At 40.7% G+C, this 17849-nt stretch overlaps 2 protein-coding genes across 2 annotated transcripts in view; one reads left to right on the forward strand and one right to left on the reverse strand.

The window, feature by feature from the left end:
* The window catches only part of clec16a (C-type lectin domain containing 16A), a 34011-nt gene extending 21004 nt beyond the window's left edge, over window positions 1-13007 (reverse strand). The window contains exons 1-9 of the mRNA XM_070923319.1: window positions 12934-13007; window positions 12204-12332; window positions 10615-10748; window positions 9703-9851; window positions 7787-7892; window positions 4076-4199; window positions 3750-3924; window positions 3073-3123; window positions 2458-2574 (exon numbers count right to left, since the gene is read on the reverse strand). Coding sequence (XP_070779420.1) covers window positions 2458-2574; window positions 3073-3123; window positions 3750-3924; window positions 4076-4199; window positions 7787-7892; window positions 9703-9851; window positions 10615-10748; window positions 12204-12332; window positions 12934-13007 — 1059 coding nt within the window. The remainder of the gene's footprint in view (window positions 1-2457; window positions 2575-3072; window positions 3124-3749; window positions 3925-4075; window positions 4200-7786; window positions 7893-9702; window positions 9852-10614; window positions 10749-12203; window positions 12333-12933) is intronic.
* Window positions 13008-13900: 893 nt separating this feature from the next.
* On the forward strand, window positions 13901-14170 carry dexi (Dexi homolog (mouse)). Its single transcript, XM_070924016.1, has one exon. The coding sequence runs from the start codon at window positions 13901-13903 to the stop codon at window positions 14168-14170; it is 270 nt and encodes an 89-aa protein (XP_070780117.1).
* Window positions 14171-17849: the final 3679 nt, after the last annotated feature.

Consider the following 17849-nt stretch of genomic DNA (forward strand, 5'->3'; position numbering starts at 1 on the left):
GAATACAGAAACGTAGCTGTCAGATTAACATGTGTTGTATGGTTTGTGTTTTAGATCAAGTCAACCCTATTTTTAGAATACCACTCTGAAGGATAATAAAGCCTTAGCTACTCCTTTCCACAGAAGACTTAGAAGTCTTTCTAATCCTTCCTGTTGTCTGCCCCACGTTTAAAAACACTGATATCTGTATCATCTATCTGTATCACTTGGTACATCAGAACACTTAGGATTGAACTATAGTTGCTGCTAAAAACACAGTGTGTGTGCTGTCAGACATAAACCACAGACTAGTATCAGTGTGTGTGTTGCACCTGGTAGTTGACTATGTTCTGGTAAACCGCTCACACTCTGAGCCTATGCTGAGAAATTAATGGAGGTCAGGGAGCATGCAAGGCAAACCCACACACACACACACACACACACACACACACACACACACACACACACACACACACACACACACACACACACACACACACACACACACACACACACACACACACACACACACACACACACACAGGCAAACCCCTGCATACACACACCTTGCAGCACAGCAAAATAGGGCACCATTTGCCGGTCAAAGATACACTTTTGAATGCACACAACTCAAACAGCTGCATGTGCTTCTGAAACAAAGATACTTGAACAGACATGCAAATGTTGACATCATGTATCTAACTGGTGCACTTGCAAGTAAACACGTGTACAAAAAAGAGAAAGAGAGGGAGAGAGAAAAAAAACACTTTTTCCAGGAAAGAGATTTGGGTTAGGTGAGCCAGCTCTGTCAGTGTTCCACCATGTGACCTAATTTCCTGCCACATCACAGCCAAACAGGAAGTACCTTTGACCACCTGTGAAAAACAGAGCTCATGCCTCGTCTGTCTGTGTTTCATCTACAATAAATCAAACAATAACACGACAGAAGTTCTACCTCATGTGGTGGAAACAATAATATCCACAATCCAACATGCATGTAAAAGAATACGTCTGTGCAACTTTTTATTATCTCGAAGGTATCATCAGACATTGTTTTGAGCTTTTTACACAAGAAATCATTGTGTAAAAACGCAGGTGTTCCATATGCCTGCAAACATGCAGAATGAGCAAACAGGTAAGAGCACATTCTAGCAACGATCAAGGACACAAAGACATACACATCTCTGCTAGTTAAATGCAAGTAAATAACACCATTTGCATTAGTGACCAATTTTCTATTCAGAATAAGAAAACCTTTTGATGTTAAATTCTGTTGGGCCTTTAAGGAATCAAAGCAGCAGCAAAACAGTAGAGAACAAATTAAGAGAAAAAAACACAGGAACTAACACAAGTCTCAAGTCTGTTTCTCTCTTCATTTGATGGAAAATCTTTAAATTTGGACCATTTCAATGGTTTCTATACATATAAAAAACATACATATATATACATACATATATACACATGGGTCTGCCTCTTATTGTGGTAGACCAACATTGTTAAAGACATCACGCCTCAACTCACATTCACTGAAAAGGTAGGCTGCTTCTTACAACACACACACACACACACACACACACACACACACACACACACACACACACACACACACACACACACACACACACACACACACACACACACACACACAGCACAGCACAGCACAGCGAATAACCACAAGGGTTCTCAGAAACGCTCACTTCTTCAGCACACCCACCTGACTTCACAAACAGATGGTCAAAAAATGAACAAGACGGAGAGGGGGAATGAGGGAAGAGAAACTGAACCACAAGAGAAGAAGAAAATGAGAGGAAGAGAAAATTAGAAAATGACAGGTGAGGGGAATCAGATGGGGAAGATGAGGGGGAGGCAAGGGGGAGACAGAAAGCAAGACACAAAGAGAAAAGGGAAATAACATACAGATACGGATGTAAATACACAGAGACAATCAGAGTAGGACGATACAAAGAGCAGACAGAACGTTTCAAACCATGGCTTAGAGGGGAGAAAAGATGGAAACAAGGGAGAGAGTGTGTTCGAAAAATGTAAAGAAGAAAAAAGTCATTTGCATGTTCTGCCTTGATGTGGGTGAATCATGGAGAAAACCATGACCCCGCAATGTCATAACCACCAACACGCACTTCTGGAACTCCAGTCTGTGTCTGTGTGTGTGTGTGTGTGTGTGTGTGTGTGTGTGTGTGTGTGTGTGTGTGTGTTCTCATGCATCCATGCGGTTGAATTTCTTGTTTGTATGCTGTACTCCCAGTGTGTGTGTGTGTGTACTAAAGTGTAACACAATGCAATGTCTGCTGTGTGTGTGTGTGTGTGTGTAGTGGTTTTCATCATGTTTCTGCGAGTGTCATTTGTGTCGAACATTATTGTCTTTCTGGTTTGCTGTTGGTCTGGATGTTGGTCTGTACAGTGCGTGTGTATATAGCGTGTTTGACTGTGTTTTTCTGTTTGTACATGCAAGTGTGTTACCGTGGTCTTGTGTGTGCTGTGTATATCCGTCTGTGGGGTGAAGACAGACAGGTCTCCATTGAGAATAACTTCGGCCAGGGCGTTGACCATAGGCTGATAGTGGATGATCAGAAACACCTTTGAAACACACAGACATACACACATAAGAAAGTAACAAAAAGAAGAAAGGGAAGAAACTGAGTATATTTAAAAAATGCATGATAGAGTTCATAACTAATAAAATTCGGTTTTGCATGTCAAATCAACATCTGAACAGCTCACTGTGAATTTCAAAGTCAAACTTTGAACCAAGCTAGACGAGTTCATTAGACAGGTTTACCTCACATGAGAAAATAAAACGAAGGGAAAAGACTTCTACAAACAACAAACATGTAGCTGAAACTTTAACTTTACTTTTGAATTACAGAAATATCACTGAATCCAGTAGCTGTAGTGGGTTCCAGAATTGGACAAAACTGCTATAAAAAAGTTTGACACATTTCCTGAGGGGTTAACCTATATGATAAATAGGCAGAATGACTGGCAGATTAACATCCAACCACAAAACTAAAATATGCCAGTGCTTTGGTGATAGCTGGTGGTAGCGTGTGATGAGTGTGTGTGTGTGTTGCTCACTTGAGACAGCAGGTAGAGGGACACCTGAGGGTTGATCTTTCGCTCTTCAGACTAAAGAAACAGGCCAGAAAGAAAATTATTAAAGGCCAGTCAAGGTCACATATATAGCAGCTCTACAGCTAGTACCTATAAGAAAATGCGACAGAACATTCAATACAACTGTCAAATTTATGACAAGTTTGTACAACATTGGATAATTATTTGTAATCCCTGTTGTGTCTCCAAATCATATCTTATAAATGCAATACTATGTTGAAGCTGAATGGTGAAGCTCTGTCGTCAGACTTTCGCTTCAGCACGTGAATGCACCTCCAGGAAGCTTTCACAGATCACTCTGCCATTTTAACACTATTAAACCTCAAATATATAAACTTAAAAAAACTTAAAGTAACTTTCCGTGTGGATGTGTGTTTCATTATGATGCCGTAGTTATGTGGAGGAAGTTTCAAGTCTAGGTGATTACGTACTAAATTTAACTTAAACCAATCAACCAAATACTTGTCAGTCTGGGACTGTGATGACTATTTTCTGACATTTAACAGACTAAACAATTCATTAATTGACACTGTAAACACACACACACACAGAATTTCTCTGCTTTCTTTAACACATTATCTTATGTAACAACACATATGTGTTATAACACGTCATGTGCTATTGATTTCATGTCTACATACCGTCTCTGGGATAACCAAAGAGTAGACATAGAGGGGCAGGAACAGGCGGTTTAGGAGGTGGTCGGTCAAAACGTCATTAAGGAATTCACAGTTGATGATGAGGATATCATTCAAGTAGTGGAGGTGGTCAAGGTGCTCCGCTACCAGGTCACTTAACTTCCCTCTGTTCTTATGTCTGGAACACAACAAAGAGGCAGAGAGAGAGAGAGACTGAGGTGTTATTTAGGTAGTGGAAGTGGTCCACGGTGATGGTTACAAACCAGAGACAGGCCTGACCTCTACAGGCCACAGTGAGAATTACTCTGGGAAAGACAGATAGCACTTACTCTTCATCTGTCTGCACACACTTGTCCAGTTCGATGACATGGCTGCCAATAAACCAGACCAAGTTGCTGAAATATGGGACCGCTGTCTTATCTCGGATGTAGTGCAGCATGTGCTGGTTGTCCACTGGAGAGAGTAGGGTCAGGATCAAGATCTGGGTTAGGGTGGTTACTGATGCTGCCCACAGGTATCTAATACACATGCACGCACGCACGCACGCACGCACGCACGCATACACATTTGTGATCCCAGAGAATTACCAGAATGTCACAATTAAATATGATTTAAAAAAAACAACGAAACCATTAAAAAAAAAGAAAAAAGAGGCAAATTAAGAAAATTAACCAACCACATAAAGTCACATTAATTACATGAATAGGTCCACTCAATCCATTGTTATTACAATATAAAGGGAATACTATTGAGTGGGATTAAGAGGAAAGCCAGTTCAGTTTCAAACTGAAACAACGTAACTGGGGCTTCTTTCTGTCTGTTCAATACAAGCATGAGATCTGTGAATGACAGCTTAACTAACTTGAAATGTGAACAGTCCTGGTGTAGTAACACTTTCTCATGTATTAGTCCAAATGCAAATAAAAGCTGATAATAATTTCATAATGCCAATCCACACAGGTCGAACAGGGACAAGTAGTGAATGAGCAGCCAAATCAAATGATTGAATTACATAACAGCAGAAAACAAATAGACTAATCACAAGCTGCAACTACTCCTACGTCATTCCAGCTTAGTGCATTAGTGGATGAACTGAGAAGTGAAGCAGAGGGAGATACTGACTAAATAACCAGTGACCAAAACTGTCAAACCCATCACCAAAATAGCAATCAACATGTGGGGCTCAGCTGAAATTAAGTCTGTGGAACAATTAACCCAAGAAGAAAAAATAAATAAAAAAGGCATGCAGGTTTTTTCTGCATGTATGTAGGTGGGTGATACAGAATGGTTTACAAGAACAAGAATTGCAAGGATATTCATATCAGTACATTTATAACAAATACACTATTAGGAACAAATAGGGCTGGGCATCAGCAAACAATGACATGTGATGTGTAAAAATAACTCATTTTAAATTTGAAGCATTAAAATCAATATTCTGTCTCACAAGTCTCACATTAACAGCACCAACTGAAATGACTGGCTTATGGGCTAATTTACCACTTGTTTTAGAATTGTATCTGCATCAATGTACTGGATGAACAACTGGTAACAAAAAAATATAACAACAATAAAAAATAACAACAAAACATGTTTCTAGGATACCCAGCCCTAAAAAAAAAGACTGAATGAATGGAACCAACTTACATGAAACTGGAGTTAGGCAGATGGGCGCGTAGAGGAAGGAGGGAGAGGAGGAGAGAGACAAGGAGAGGAAGAGGAGGAAGAGTGGTTGTTGAAGAGGAGGAGGGAGAGGGGGAAACAGACACAGGGTTAATGTGAGTACAGGGGCAGCTGTGGAGGGGTGGAGGTTGGGAAGGACCCCGCAGGTATCTTAACAAATAAACTGCAAACAAAGGCACATCTGGCAAAGGAGTTTATATGTTACCTAAACATTTGAAACGTATTTTCAGGTCACATTGTAGTAACATAATTTGACTAAAATATGTTGACACTGTCTATCTTGAGGTTAAAATCCTTTTCCAGGTTGTCATTTGCAGTACGTGACCAAAGGAATCAGTAGGAAGCATCAAACAGTGACAGGTTCAACATTATGATGATAAAAAACATTTTCAAGTACTGCAAGTATTTAAGTCATGGGTTAATTAAAAAGTTATTAAATTAGCAAAGGGCTTGAAGCCACAGCTTTCCCTGTATAAAATCACAATGCAATTAACACTTTGCAGTAATGTCTCAGCCTGTACATCAGGATACAAATGTTCTTCTCAGATGCTCGATCAAAGTTGCTACATTGAGTTGATGCTTCCCTCTTTGACAGATTCCTTATTATAGCAAAGCCCATGGCCAACCCAGCAGTGATGTACCCCCCACACCACTAGGTTACTTCATAAATGCTAACTCTAATGACGTCACAGTTGGGAGTTACAGAATCGAGACTTTATGGACGACGTAAGACACAAAGTTGTCCGGTGCGAAGCGTACATGCAGGACTAGACAAACAGGTACGGAGACAGACAGGGCGCCATAGTTGATATGTTGCAGTGACTGTATGTTGAGGCAATGTTATGTATCGTGAAGAGAAGCATGATGTGTGGAGAAAAGCCAAACCCGCTAAATGCCCCACCGGCCTCCCCGGAGTGACCAGCTCCGAGCCCTGAGGAGCCCAGAGAGACGGCAGGAAGGAGAAGCAGAGGCTGACGCAGCACAGCGCAGAAAGCAACACAGCCTTTACATAAATCCTGTTTACAGACTCACAGCATCACTGATGTGCTGCTCCTGCACTCATAGGGCATTTATTTTGAAAAACTTGCAGTGGTAATGCGCAATAGATTTTTGGGTGGGGGGTTTCAACCATTTGCATGCTGGGTAAAGTGGACTTGCTGAAGAGTTAGTTCCTTCATAGTTAGTAAATATGTGAGGTGGTGATGCTGAACCCGGCGTTGCACACACGCAAAGTTCAAATTAATTGATCTTTAACCCTGTTAGCCGCTGTCTCAGGTACGTGGGTTCAAAAACCATAAACATAAAATTCCAACAAGTTGGTTTTCTGCTGATTTATATGTTGTTGGATTATTACAATCACAGATGATTAGATGATTATTTTATATCTATTAAATTCATAGTTAATAAATAGTAATTTTGTGCATTAGTTGGCAACTTCAGAGTTTCTTTCATTGTGTCAATATCTCATTAGTATAAAAGTAAAGGATAACAGTAACTTAGCAGGTGTTATCAAGAATAATACAAAAGAAAGCTAATAATGAATTACAGCTGTGTGAGTAACAAAAACACATGAATTATGAGTAAATACTAAATACAGTATTAACATCCAATTACCTTCTATACAAATGTAAATGTATGTAATTATTCATGGCCATATCTGACAACAGGGAATAAAACCCTTAATTTGTCCTCAAAATAACAACCCAAAGTGGATTGTTTGCACAACAAAAGAGACCTACACAGCTGCTGGCTGACTGACTGCAGAGATCCAAGGGTTACAGCCGGACCTTGCTGTATATAGATTCTTAACTGTAAGTATTTCTATGCATCTTCTCCATTTCAACTGAGTGTTAGAGGTCAACAGCTTTCATCTGGCAAGTTCTGAGCAAATATTTACTGAATATCTAGCCTGTGTTGTAGACCTGCAGTCTGAGATATCACTAGAAAAGACGTGTGTCTAACGGCAGATGGTATTACTGTAAAAAACCTGCTTAGAGATACTTGAAATTCTTAGACTAATACCAGGTTGCTGTGAATAATGATTTTCATGCACTACTTTAGTTGCAAGACCTTTTGAAAAACATAAAATACTGATATGTTCATACGGTATTATTCCGACTACATCACACTAGAAAGAAACAGAACATTTAAGGCCAGAAATTCAGCAGACTGTGTATTTGTGTGTGTTTGTTACAGCGTTACCTGTTAGTCATGCTCATGCACCAGAAGCAGCAGCAGCAGCAAGAAGAGGGAAGGATTACAGAGAAAGGCGGTACGCAGGTCCCAGCATCCCGAGAGTGTTCGTGTTTGCGCACGCGTATGGTCAGCATGTGCGCATGCGTGTTATTGGCACTCACCTTTGTAGACGTTGAGTGTGATGGTGCGGACTGCGATGCGGACCATGCTTTCAGGGTGGTTGAAAAACTTAATGGCCTCGGTGTACAGGGCAAAGTCATTAGTGTGCTGTGTGTGGGAGACAGAGAGGGGGCGCCGGTGAGCAAGGCACGCCATCGAAGAAATTCTGGGCAGTATCGCATTTTGATAAGAAAGGAGTTAATGAAAGTAGAAAACTGGTATTTAGTTCTCTAACTGAGAAAATGGTCTACAAATGTTAAAGTGCAAGTCTGGGCATTCGTTGATGCCTTACAAGTTCTTAAAATCGTCAGTATGGATGCTATATTGGATGGATAAGTGAGCCTGTTTTGTTGCTGACTTGAAGAGGCTGCACCTTACATCAAAAGACCACATTGTAAGCTTTTGATTTGGATGTTTTTAGCCCAACCTGAAACATGAGAAATACACTCAAAAAGATGAAGCTGAACTAAAGAGACTTTTGCTCCTAACAATCTAACACTACTTTAGATGGTCAACATCTATTAACATACCAGCATGCTGCACTTAATAAATATGAGCATTACAAACCGGCAGCTCTGCATCTTATAGTCATCTCTCTGTGCCAGTGCCTGATCCTCTACCCAAACTTTCCTCAGTCACTGTGACCTCCAGCCAATCACAGTTGGAGGGCAGAGAGCAAACAGTCACCCAGAGGTCACAGCAAATGAAGAAACCTGACCCTGAAACCAAACCCAAACCAAGAGTGTGCCATCTGGTCTTAAAAAGTGTCGTAGACATAGATCTGACAGGAAAGGCAAAGTAATCCGCTATCTAATAGCGCCCTCTGGAGGAAAATAAACTATAAATCAATCACTTATAAATTAATTATAATAAATGAAGTGAGAGATGAATTACAATCATGACCTTTTAAATATGATTTGCCTTCAGGCTCTAAAACTCTACAGCCAGAGATGAGAAATGTCTTCCTTTGCTTTGCAAAAAGGCAGGTTTTACTTTTATTGTTAATTGATAAATTAAGTAAAGTCAAATGAAACTAAAATAAATATGTTAGAGGTTATCTAACCACATGCATACATAGTCTCAGATCTACACATTGGGTCTGGTTTCGGCTTCAGCGGTAAAGCTACCATCAACAGTACACCAATAACTTTCCCCAGCACACACAGGCCAATGGAAGGACTACAGATACTGCTGAAACAATGAAGGGTATCAACATCATCAGAGATCATTCAAATGATCAGTATTCTTTGGTGTTGCCATTAACACACACACACACACACACACACACACACACACACACACACACACACACACACACACACACACACACACACACACACACACACACACACACACACACACACCTGAATGGCAATATTCTATGAATATTTTAAAATATAAAACAACTATTTTGAAACTTCTTTTCAGAGGAACAGGATCTTGTTGTAAACACTGTGGCCATTCTTTAGCCTTACTTTAACAAATGAAGGTAACATTGATTTGACACTCATGTGTTTGTATCAGCTAGTGAAGAGAAAGATGACTTGTGGACACTATCTGCTAAATCAATCCATCTGCACAAGAAGCTGATGCTTTGACAGGGGAAGTGTGCTGCTGAATATTGGCTGATAGAGGTCACCTGAAGTATAAACACAGGTCAACTAACAAATCAACTGTAAAAAATGATTTTTGTGACAATAATTGTTTACATAGAGTGCTTTTGTGTGCCACTTTAAAATACCACTAGTAGTAAAAACTCAGCCACTCAAGTTTCGTCTCTTCCTTCCTTCCTCTTTGTCTGTAAAAGCGAGTGCACAATAAAAGCTGTTGACATTGAATGAAAGATCCTCTATGTTTCTCATTTCTTTCAGTCCCTCTTTCTTCCCTCTGATCTCCCCCCATCCGTCTATGGCCTCACCTCATTGTAGAAGAAGTGCACGGTGTGGTTGTTGAGTTTGAGTGACAGAGTCTTGAGGAAGGAGATATAGTAGGCCATAATCTCCTCGTCCGAGAAGTCAAACTTGTGGACGATGATGGAGTTCACGTGGTTGTTTGACAAGAGGTAATCTGAGAAGAAGAGAGGCTGTTTTAGGAGGGTGGCTTTTTGTGAACTGCTGACTTACCATCTAGGAGCACACTGAGCGTCTAAAGCTGAGAGTGGATAGCTTCACTGCACTACTTTCATTTTAGCTCTAGGCTATTATCACCAGATCAACAGTGAGGTTGGACGACTGCGGTGACTGTTGTGTGCAGTGAACATGAGAAAGACTTTTAGTTCCTGTTGTCACGATACCACAACTGAGTTTTTTTTAATACCTCTACAATTTACCAGACTGCAAACCATATTTACTTTATATATATACTATCAGCCCACTGTATTTGACAGTATACCTGCCGAGTCTTTGGTTGCCTAGCAACAACAGAATATGCAGCAGGCTGATATGCATTGTATATTTCAGCAAAGAAAGGCAGTGCAACATGCCTTGTATTGTTAAGCCTACAAAATGTATCAAATAACATGTACACACTGTACATTTTAGGGCTATCCAATACAACATTCCTGTAATGAGTATACAAACTAAGAAATAATAAAAAAAATTGCAGCCCTAGATTGCATTATACAGTAAGATGTTTCTAATATATAACAGAAACCCCTTCAAATACAGTGGGAGTGCATTATATCATAACAAAACATCAGTCAACAAACTAATAAAGCAGCAGTCTCTAAAAAAACATTTTAAGAAATTTATTATTTGTTTCAGGACTATTTTATGGAAATACATTACATTATACATGTGTTTTTTCAACCAGTGTTGATTCAAATACTTACACAGGGAAGTCTCATGGCTGATGTTCTCAAACAGTATGTTGAGGGTCTGGAGGAGCTGGACGCACACATAGCGTCCCGACTTCTGTCGCAGGATGTTCAGGAAGAAGGCAAACATGTTCTTCTCCAGGAAGAAGCTGTGCACAGACAAACACATGCAGGATTCAATTCATGATGACTTGATCTTGAAATATAAATATCAAAAAGAAGAATGTTTCTCTTTTGTAGCAACATCCTGGTGAACAAGTGGTTAATACCATACACCCACAACATCCCTGATTTGATTCCAGCAATGCACCTTATATACCCCTCTCTCTCTACCTATGTTTCCTGTCTGTATCTATACTCTATACTGTCACAATATAACAGCAATGTGCAAAAAACAAATCTTAAAGACAGGATCACCTTTGACCATCATTTCTGTGCTGCACTATGCTGATTTCCTGTACTCACATACTGCTAATTTCACCCCAACAAATCTTGCAGTTTATGATTTCATGCTATTGTTCATTAAAGTAAGTAGTAGTAAAATAAAATTATCATAAAGTCACAGTTCAACTCTTACTAAAAAACTGTAAATTTATACAGCCAATGACTACAAAACACTGAACAACTACTAGCTAACAGCTAAAAATTAGGTGTGACCGTGCTCATGTTTATTCTAAGGATTTCCTGATAGCACCAAGAACGCTTTCAACATCCTCTGTGGCTTTTCTGCTCTTCAAAGCCATTTCCTGTTTTATATAATAAAGAGGTGGCGAAGTCGATAGATAGAGATGATGGCATGCAGCACTAACTGGAGAGCTGCTTCAGATTAAAAACAATTCATGAGCTTGAGTACCCAGAAACGACTGAAATACTTCAGTGGTTCTCCTGTTAAACTACATAAAACACACAACACAAGTGGTTGTCTTACAGTTGAACGTACATTTTGCAATGCGACATTACATTGCAAACATTTACTAAGATTTTTTTTTCCCAGCAAAAATAATTACCATTTTTCTTTTATACAAATATGTAATGGTGAAATATGTATGTTAACGTATTTTCAAGTTAAAATGCTAAGACTTTGTGCAGAGCCAGCATAAGAGGAAAGAATATAAGGAATCTCTTTTGATACACAGACACAGTTTTGAATGGTTTACAGTCAAAGAGAAGAGCAGCATGGTGGCTCTGTTGTTGCTGTTGCTAAACAGAAAGAAAGTGGGGGAGTATTGTTTGAGTATTTGATTATCCATCTATGTTAGTTATAACGTTGGATTCTGTTGGATTCTGTATTCTGTTCAAACATCTCTAGATCAGGTGATCAAACATGAATAGCAAAAATCAATGCGGAGAAATCTTTCGTGACTGACATCAAGGCGCTCTTTGAAAAGTCACAGTTCATTAGTTTACAAGTGTGCATCTGTTCAGGCGCATGAATGAGAGGTTATAAAAAGAATATGCACAATTAGCAAACCTCGCCTATATGAATATAGATTATAATACAAGTAAGTATCAAGCTGTCACATTGATTCCCATGCAGCAGTCACATCTGCATATTTGTAGCTACAGGTGAGGGATCTGGCATAAAGACATCGACTTGTACTTACTCAAACACAGAGCTGTCATTCTGGTCCCCCCAGATGAGGATCTCTGTGATGGAGCGGATGGTCTCCACTAGAAGGTTTCGGTTGTGGTCTGTCACCGTGGTGTTTTTGGTCAGGACATGGTACATATACCTGATGGAGAGAGATGTGTGGAAAAAAGTGGTAAATGCACAGTTCATTTCATTTATTTTGCCTGATTATACCTCTTCTCTGGACTCTATGGGTGTGTCTAGACTGAGCTTGATTGATCTCTCCCTCAATTGGCTGAATTTGTTGCTCCTGTTGCAACTTGAAGTTGTGCCCCTCTGATTGGTGCATGGACTGTGGTGGCCTCAGCAATACCTAATCAGCCAGAATAACTGAAAACACCTGTGCAGGCCCTATAAGTATTGATGCTTCTATGTTCAGTTAATGTGGGCAGTAATTGTTCGATGTTAAACACTGACATTATTGTCCAAAACAATTAGGATAGTACACTGTCAATTCTGTTTTAGGATTGATTTTTCATTTTAAAGCTAGTAAATACGAGCTAGCTAGCTCACGTCTAGCTACCTTACCAAGCAGAGTAGAAACGATACATCAAGCATGGTTTTTATTAGCTGACTTGACAGCTGCAGATAGTTAGCTATCGTTATTTTAGCTGTTAACAACTGGGCTACTGGTAACGCTGACAGTCGTTCTCAACCGGTTATCATGGAGGCTAACGTTAGCATTTCTGATGCTAGCTACTTACTTCAAATGGTCCAAGGAGTGGATGTTTTTCGTTTTCCCCTGTCCTCCAACCCAGCTCCGTGACCGGCCAAACATGGTTTCGGTGTTTACGGGAAGTGATGTTTAGCCAGGCGCGTTATTTTGCTAAGGAGAGCGTCCGCGTCTATCCATTACACCCACTTTGCCGTACAGATCGCTATTTAGCAAACAGAAGGTGATAGGCGGCGATAGCAGCGCTCAGGGGTCATTACGTAACAGTTAGTGGATGGTTTGCCTGGGAGTTGCTGTTCTTTGCCCACGATAGACACTTGATACGGCATACAAGAGCGAGTGCATGAAAACTACAACATTCACTTCCCATGTTAGCAATGACGATTAAAGCACGCGACATGTCCTCACGAGTAGCCGTTAAACTGATTGACATCTTAAAGACCAATCACGGCACAGCCTGCCAAGCGGTGAGCCAATCAACTGCCGAGGCTTCAGGCGTCGTTTTGTGGTCGGGACTGTTTTGATGCAGTTGGCAAAGATGTTAGAAGGGACATTTAGCTGTAAAAACACCGGCAGACGCGTGTGTTCGTGAGTGTTTCGAATTTCCCCGTACGGATGTGTATACAAGAAAACTCCTTATACTTTGCTTGTAAAAATGTTCGCCTTTGTTTTTACTAGCTTTGCATGCTACTGTTTTTAGCCCTAGCCAGCTGGCATGGCATGAATTCCGCAAACCCAAAGAATGCATCGAGTCGTCTAACGTGATATTTTGATACGGTCCTACGGTTATTATTAGCTATGAAAGTTACGCCCATAAGTTTCCCTGTGTTGCTGTCGTTTTCTTCTGGACCGTACAGATTAAGTAGCACTTGAAGGCTGCCCCTCAATCACCGCTTGCAGGACGGGACGAGCCGAAATGGACGCCTCAGCCCCATCACCCCAGAAGGATTTGTAGCGGTGACACCAGCAACTCCAAACCGCGGCTTCCTTTCTTTTCTATGACACACCCAATTTATGCCCAGCTAGATTCGGTAGAATCGCTGTTGGACGAACTTCCATATATGTTTTATCTGGGCCTGTTCTTTGTGAACGTCCTGATCCTCTACTATGCCTTTCTGATGGAGTACATCGTCCTGAATGTGGGGATAGTATTTCTGCCTGAGGACATGGACCAGGCGCTGGTGGACCTCGGGGTGCTGTCCGACCCGGCCTCTGTCCCCTATGACACGGACACGGAGCTGGATGTGTTTGAGGGTTATCTTGAGTGACTGGGCGAAAAAGACATTTTCAATGTATTCAGACCCCTTCACTGTTTTCACATTTTGTTATGTTGCAGCCTTATGCTAAAATCGTTTACATTAATTGTTCCCCTCATCAATCTGCACTCAGTACCCCAGAATGACGAGGCGACAAGAGGACTTTACAATGTTTTGCAAATGTATGAAAAAGAAAAAACTGAAATATCACGTTGACATAAGTATTCAGACCCTTTGTTATGACACTTGAAATTTAGCTCAGGTGCCTCTCGGTTCTGTTGATCATCTCTGAGCTGTTTCTACACCTTGATTGGAGAAATTTATTGGACATTGGAAAGGCACACACCTGACAATGTGCACCAGACTGTTTGGCCTCAATTCTAAGTGTCATGTCTGGAGGAAACCAGGCACTACTCATCACCTGCTCAATACCATCCCAACGGTGAAGCATGGTGGTGGCAACATCATGCTGTGGGGGTGTTTTTCAGAGGCAGGGACTGGGGTGCTGAATGGAGCAAAGTATGAAAACCTAGTCCAGAGAGTTCAGGACCTCAGACTGGGCCAAGAGTTCACCTGCCAACAGGACAATGATCCTCAGCACACAGTCAAGACAATGCAGGAGTGGCTTAGGGACAACTTTGTGAATGTCCTTGAGATGCCCAGCCAGAGCCCAGACTTGAACCCAGTCGAACATCTCTGGAGAGACCTGAAACTGGCTTTCCACCGACCGTTCCCATCCAATCTGAGGGAGCTTGAGAGGACCTACAGAGAAGTCTGGCAGAAAATCCCCAAATCTAGGTGTGAAAACCTTGTCCCAAGAAGACTCGAGGCTGTAAGCGCTGCCAAAGGTGCTTCAATCACATACTGAGTTAAGGTAATATTTTAGTTTTTCTTTAACAAATTTGCAAAAGTTTCTGAAACCCTGTTTTTGCTTTGTCATTCTGGGGTAATTAGTGTAGATTGAAGGAAAAAATGAACCATTTCAGCATAAGGCTGCAACATAACAAAATGTGAAAAGTGAAGGAGTGTGAATGCACTTAAAGTGGTGATGGTGGTGCAGAGGTACATCATTTTTATCCACAAAGTTCACCCTTTTTTAGGTTATGTTGTACCATAAGCAATAAGAAACGTGGTGAAGATGATGATCTGCTGTAACACTTGTGTGTCGCATGTCTCTAGGTTGTCTCTGCTCAAAAGAAGGTAGCCTGACAAAGAGATCCAGCGTCGCCTGCCAGCGCCTGTCCCGGTGGAAGAGCACTTTGCACTGAATCAGCAGTCAGTCAGTCAGTCTGCTGCCATTCTGAAAGCAATTGACTGCGGTCGGCTGGCACTGGCATCTGTGTCCTTCACTTTGGACACCATGAAAGATAAAAAGGAAGCACAATGTGCTGCAAGTGGAAGGAGACATTGTGGATGAAAAATGAATGCTGCTAGAGATGTGGAGCATGATTCAGTTTGTCTGCATTGCAGCCTGTCCAGATACACTTTAAACTGAACAATTACCCAGGCTGTGTGAGATCTGGTAGCTGACTGCTTAATGAAGTGAATTTGCCACTTCAGTCACAGTGTGATGTCTCAGAGAAACTGGCAAGGTGCAGGAAAACAATGTCCACTTTAGGTCTGCCGCATATCTGCTTAATCACTCCCAGAACAACTTGTTTCAACTATTTGTCCTTTTTAAGTTTTCAGAATACGTTACGACTTTGCAGGCTCACGCATCCTTCAGGTGTAATTTTAAAATGTGTCTTTTGGGGTTGTCCATGCTGTATGTCTGCTTCAAGGATGTACACACTCTCAGGAGCACAGTTAGGAACTTGTGCACTGGCAACATAACACTGACACTGGACACAGGCTGTGAAACTATAAGATGTAGGAGAGCCCCAAGCTCTTATGAATCAGGAACACCATACCACACTCTTCACTGTAATGCAGAGGGTATTAAAGTATCTAGGGAGAGTTATTTCTTTAATACAGTGTCTTCTGATGACCTATATCACATTAGTTGTTGGGATCATATGCAAATATAATGTTTCCACTTGAAGTTAACAGTAATATTAGTTGTGACAGCTGTGATCACAGCTGGACAAATGTGTCAAATTGTTCTCTATGAGTTGTGTCAAAGGCTGAAACCTCGTATGAAAGAGAACCTCTGAAGAAGCACTTCAGATATTTGACTTTTTTCATCCTCTATTTGCTGTCTGTCTTTATAATGTTGCAAATGTGTCAACGCATGGTGTTTGTTGTGTGTTAGGAAAAAAAATTGGTTTAGTTGTCAAAATTCTGTCTTATCGCACCTTCTGTTGTGTTCACTTTGTTATGAATTTAGAGTTCAGTTCATAAAATGTATATTCTTGGCAGCAATAATTAACTGGAATCTAGCAATGGGGCAATTCAGTAGTTACGAATGACGTCATAAACATAATCAGGTAAATATTCCATCCCTCTGTTGTGGATGGGTGGAAGAAAACCGCCTCATCCGTGACGTTTTGTAAAGGGAAAGCTCACTTGATTTACTAGATATTTGTAAGCCTTGAAAGTACTGTAGGTCTTTGAAGAGCCCAGCGAATTAACTACACGTTGATTTTGGAAGCAATAGAGGAACCAATATTTTCTCATGGCATACAGTCCAGCACCTGTCTACCAGAATAAGCAAATCATCGCCATGTGGTGGTTGTTGTTGTCCACCAAACAACTGCAGCCATGGAGACAAAAACATTTCAAAATATTTGCACATGTACGTTTCATACTCCAAACAAGCTTTAGTCCAGAGTTTCAATGCCCAACTGTCGAATTTGTGAACATCACATTCTGGTAGACAACCTTTCACCGAGATGTCTCTGCTGTGCTATATTCAGTTAACACTTTGCCTATTCTGCTCAAATGGTACACTAAATGTCCTCAGCCACATTGTGTAATGAATTCAAAAACTCAAGAACAGGGATGTAAGAAATAATTGTGTCAAACACGTTGACTGTTTTTCAAAGAGTTCATACCAGAGTTCAGCCAGTAGTGATTAATAATGGCTGATGACCACATTCATTCATATTTTTGGATTAAGCAATATATTATGGTGACATTCATAATGTTTTGATTGGATTGTTTGTGTAAATCTGTTTGTCCATAAGAATTTTTGGCAGGATAAAGATTCACCTGAAACAGCATTTAGATCATGTGATGCTAAAACTCAGGATACTAATATTCATGAAATATTGTAAAATGTGTTTGTATGGAATTTGATCAAAAAGTCATAGAATCAATACCAATCAATAAATATTCAGGAAAGGATGTTATCAAACTGCATCATGCTGGAGGTGGAGGACATTAACAGCCTGATGTCTGACTTTTAACTGAAGGTCAATGTCGGTATGATGAATTGGGTAATTCAGATATTAATGTCGCTCCCCATATTCTTAAAATCAGTGACAAGTGAAGCAGTTAGATGTGGAGGATCCTAGTTTTGTACGAAAACTGTTTATAAATTGCTGGTGTTGGTTGCAGGTATAAAACTGTGCTGTTTCCCCCAGCATGATAACCTCACTGTGCTGGTCAGGTTCTGATCAACTCTGCTCACAGCGTCTTAGTGGAAACCCATGACACTTCATGAGGACTGTGACAGATGAGAACCTGGTTGGATGTCTCATCATCATCATCAACGAAGAGCCTTTACCAAGCGCTTGTGTCATGCCTCCAC

The sequence above is a fragment of the Enoplosus armatus genome, chromosome 17, assembly GCF_043641665.1.
Source record: "Enoplosus armatus isolate fEnoArm2 chromosome 17, fEnoArm2.hap1, whole genome shotgun sequence".
In the NCBI taxonomy this organism is placed as follows: domain Eukaryota; kingdom Metazoa; phylum Chordata; class Actinopteri; order Centrarchiformes; family Enoplosidae; genus Enoplosus; species Enoplosus armatus.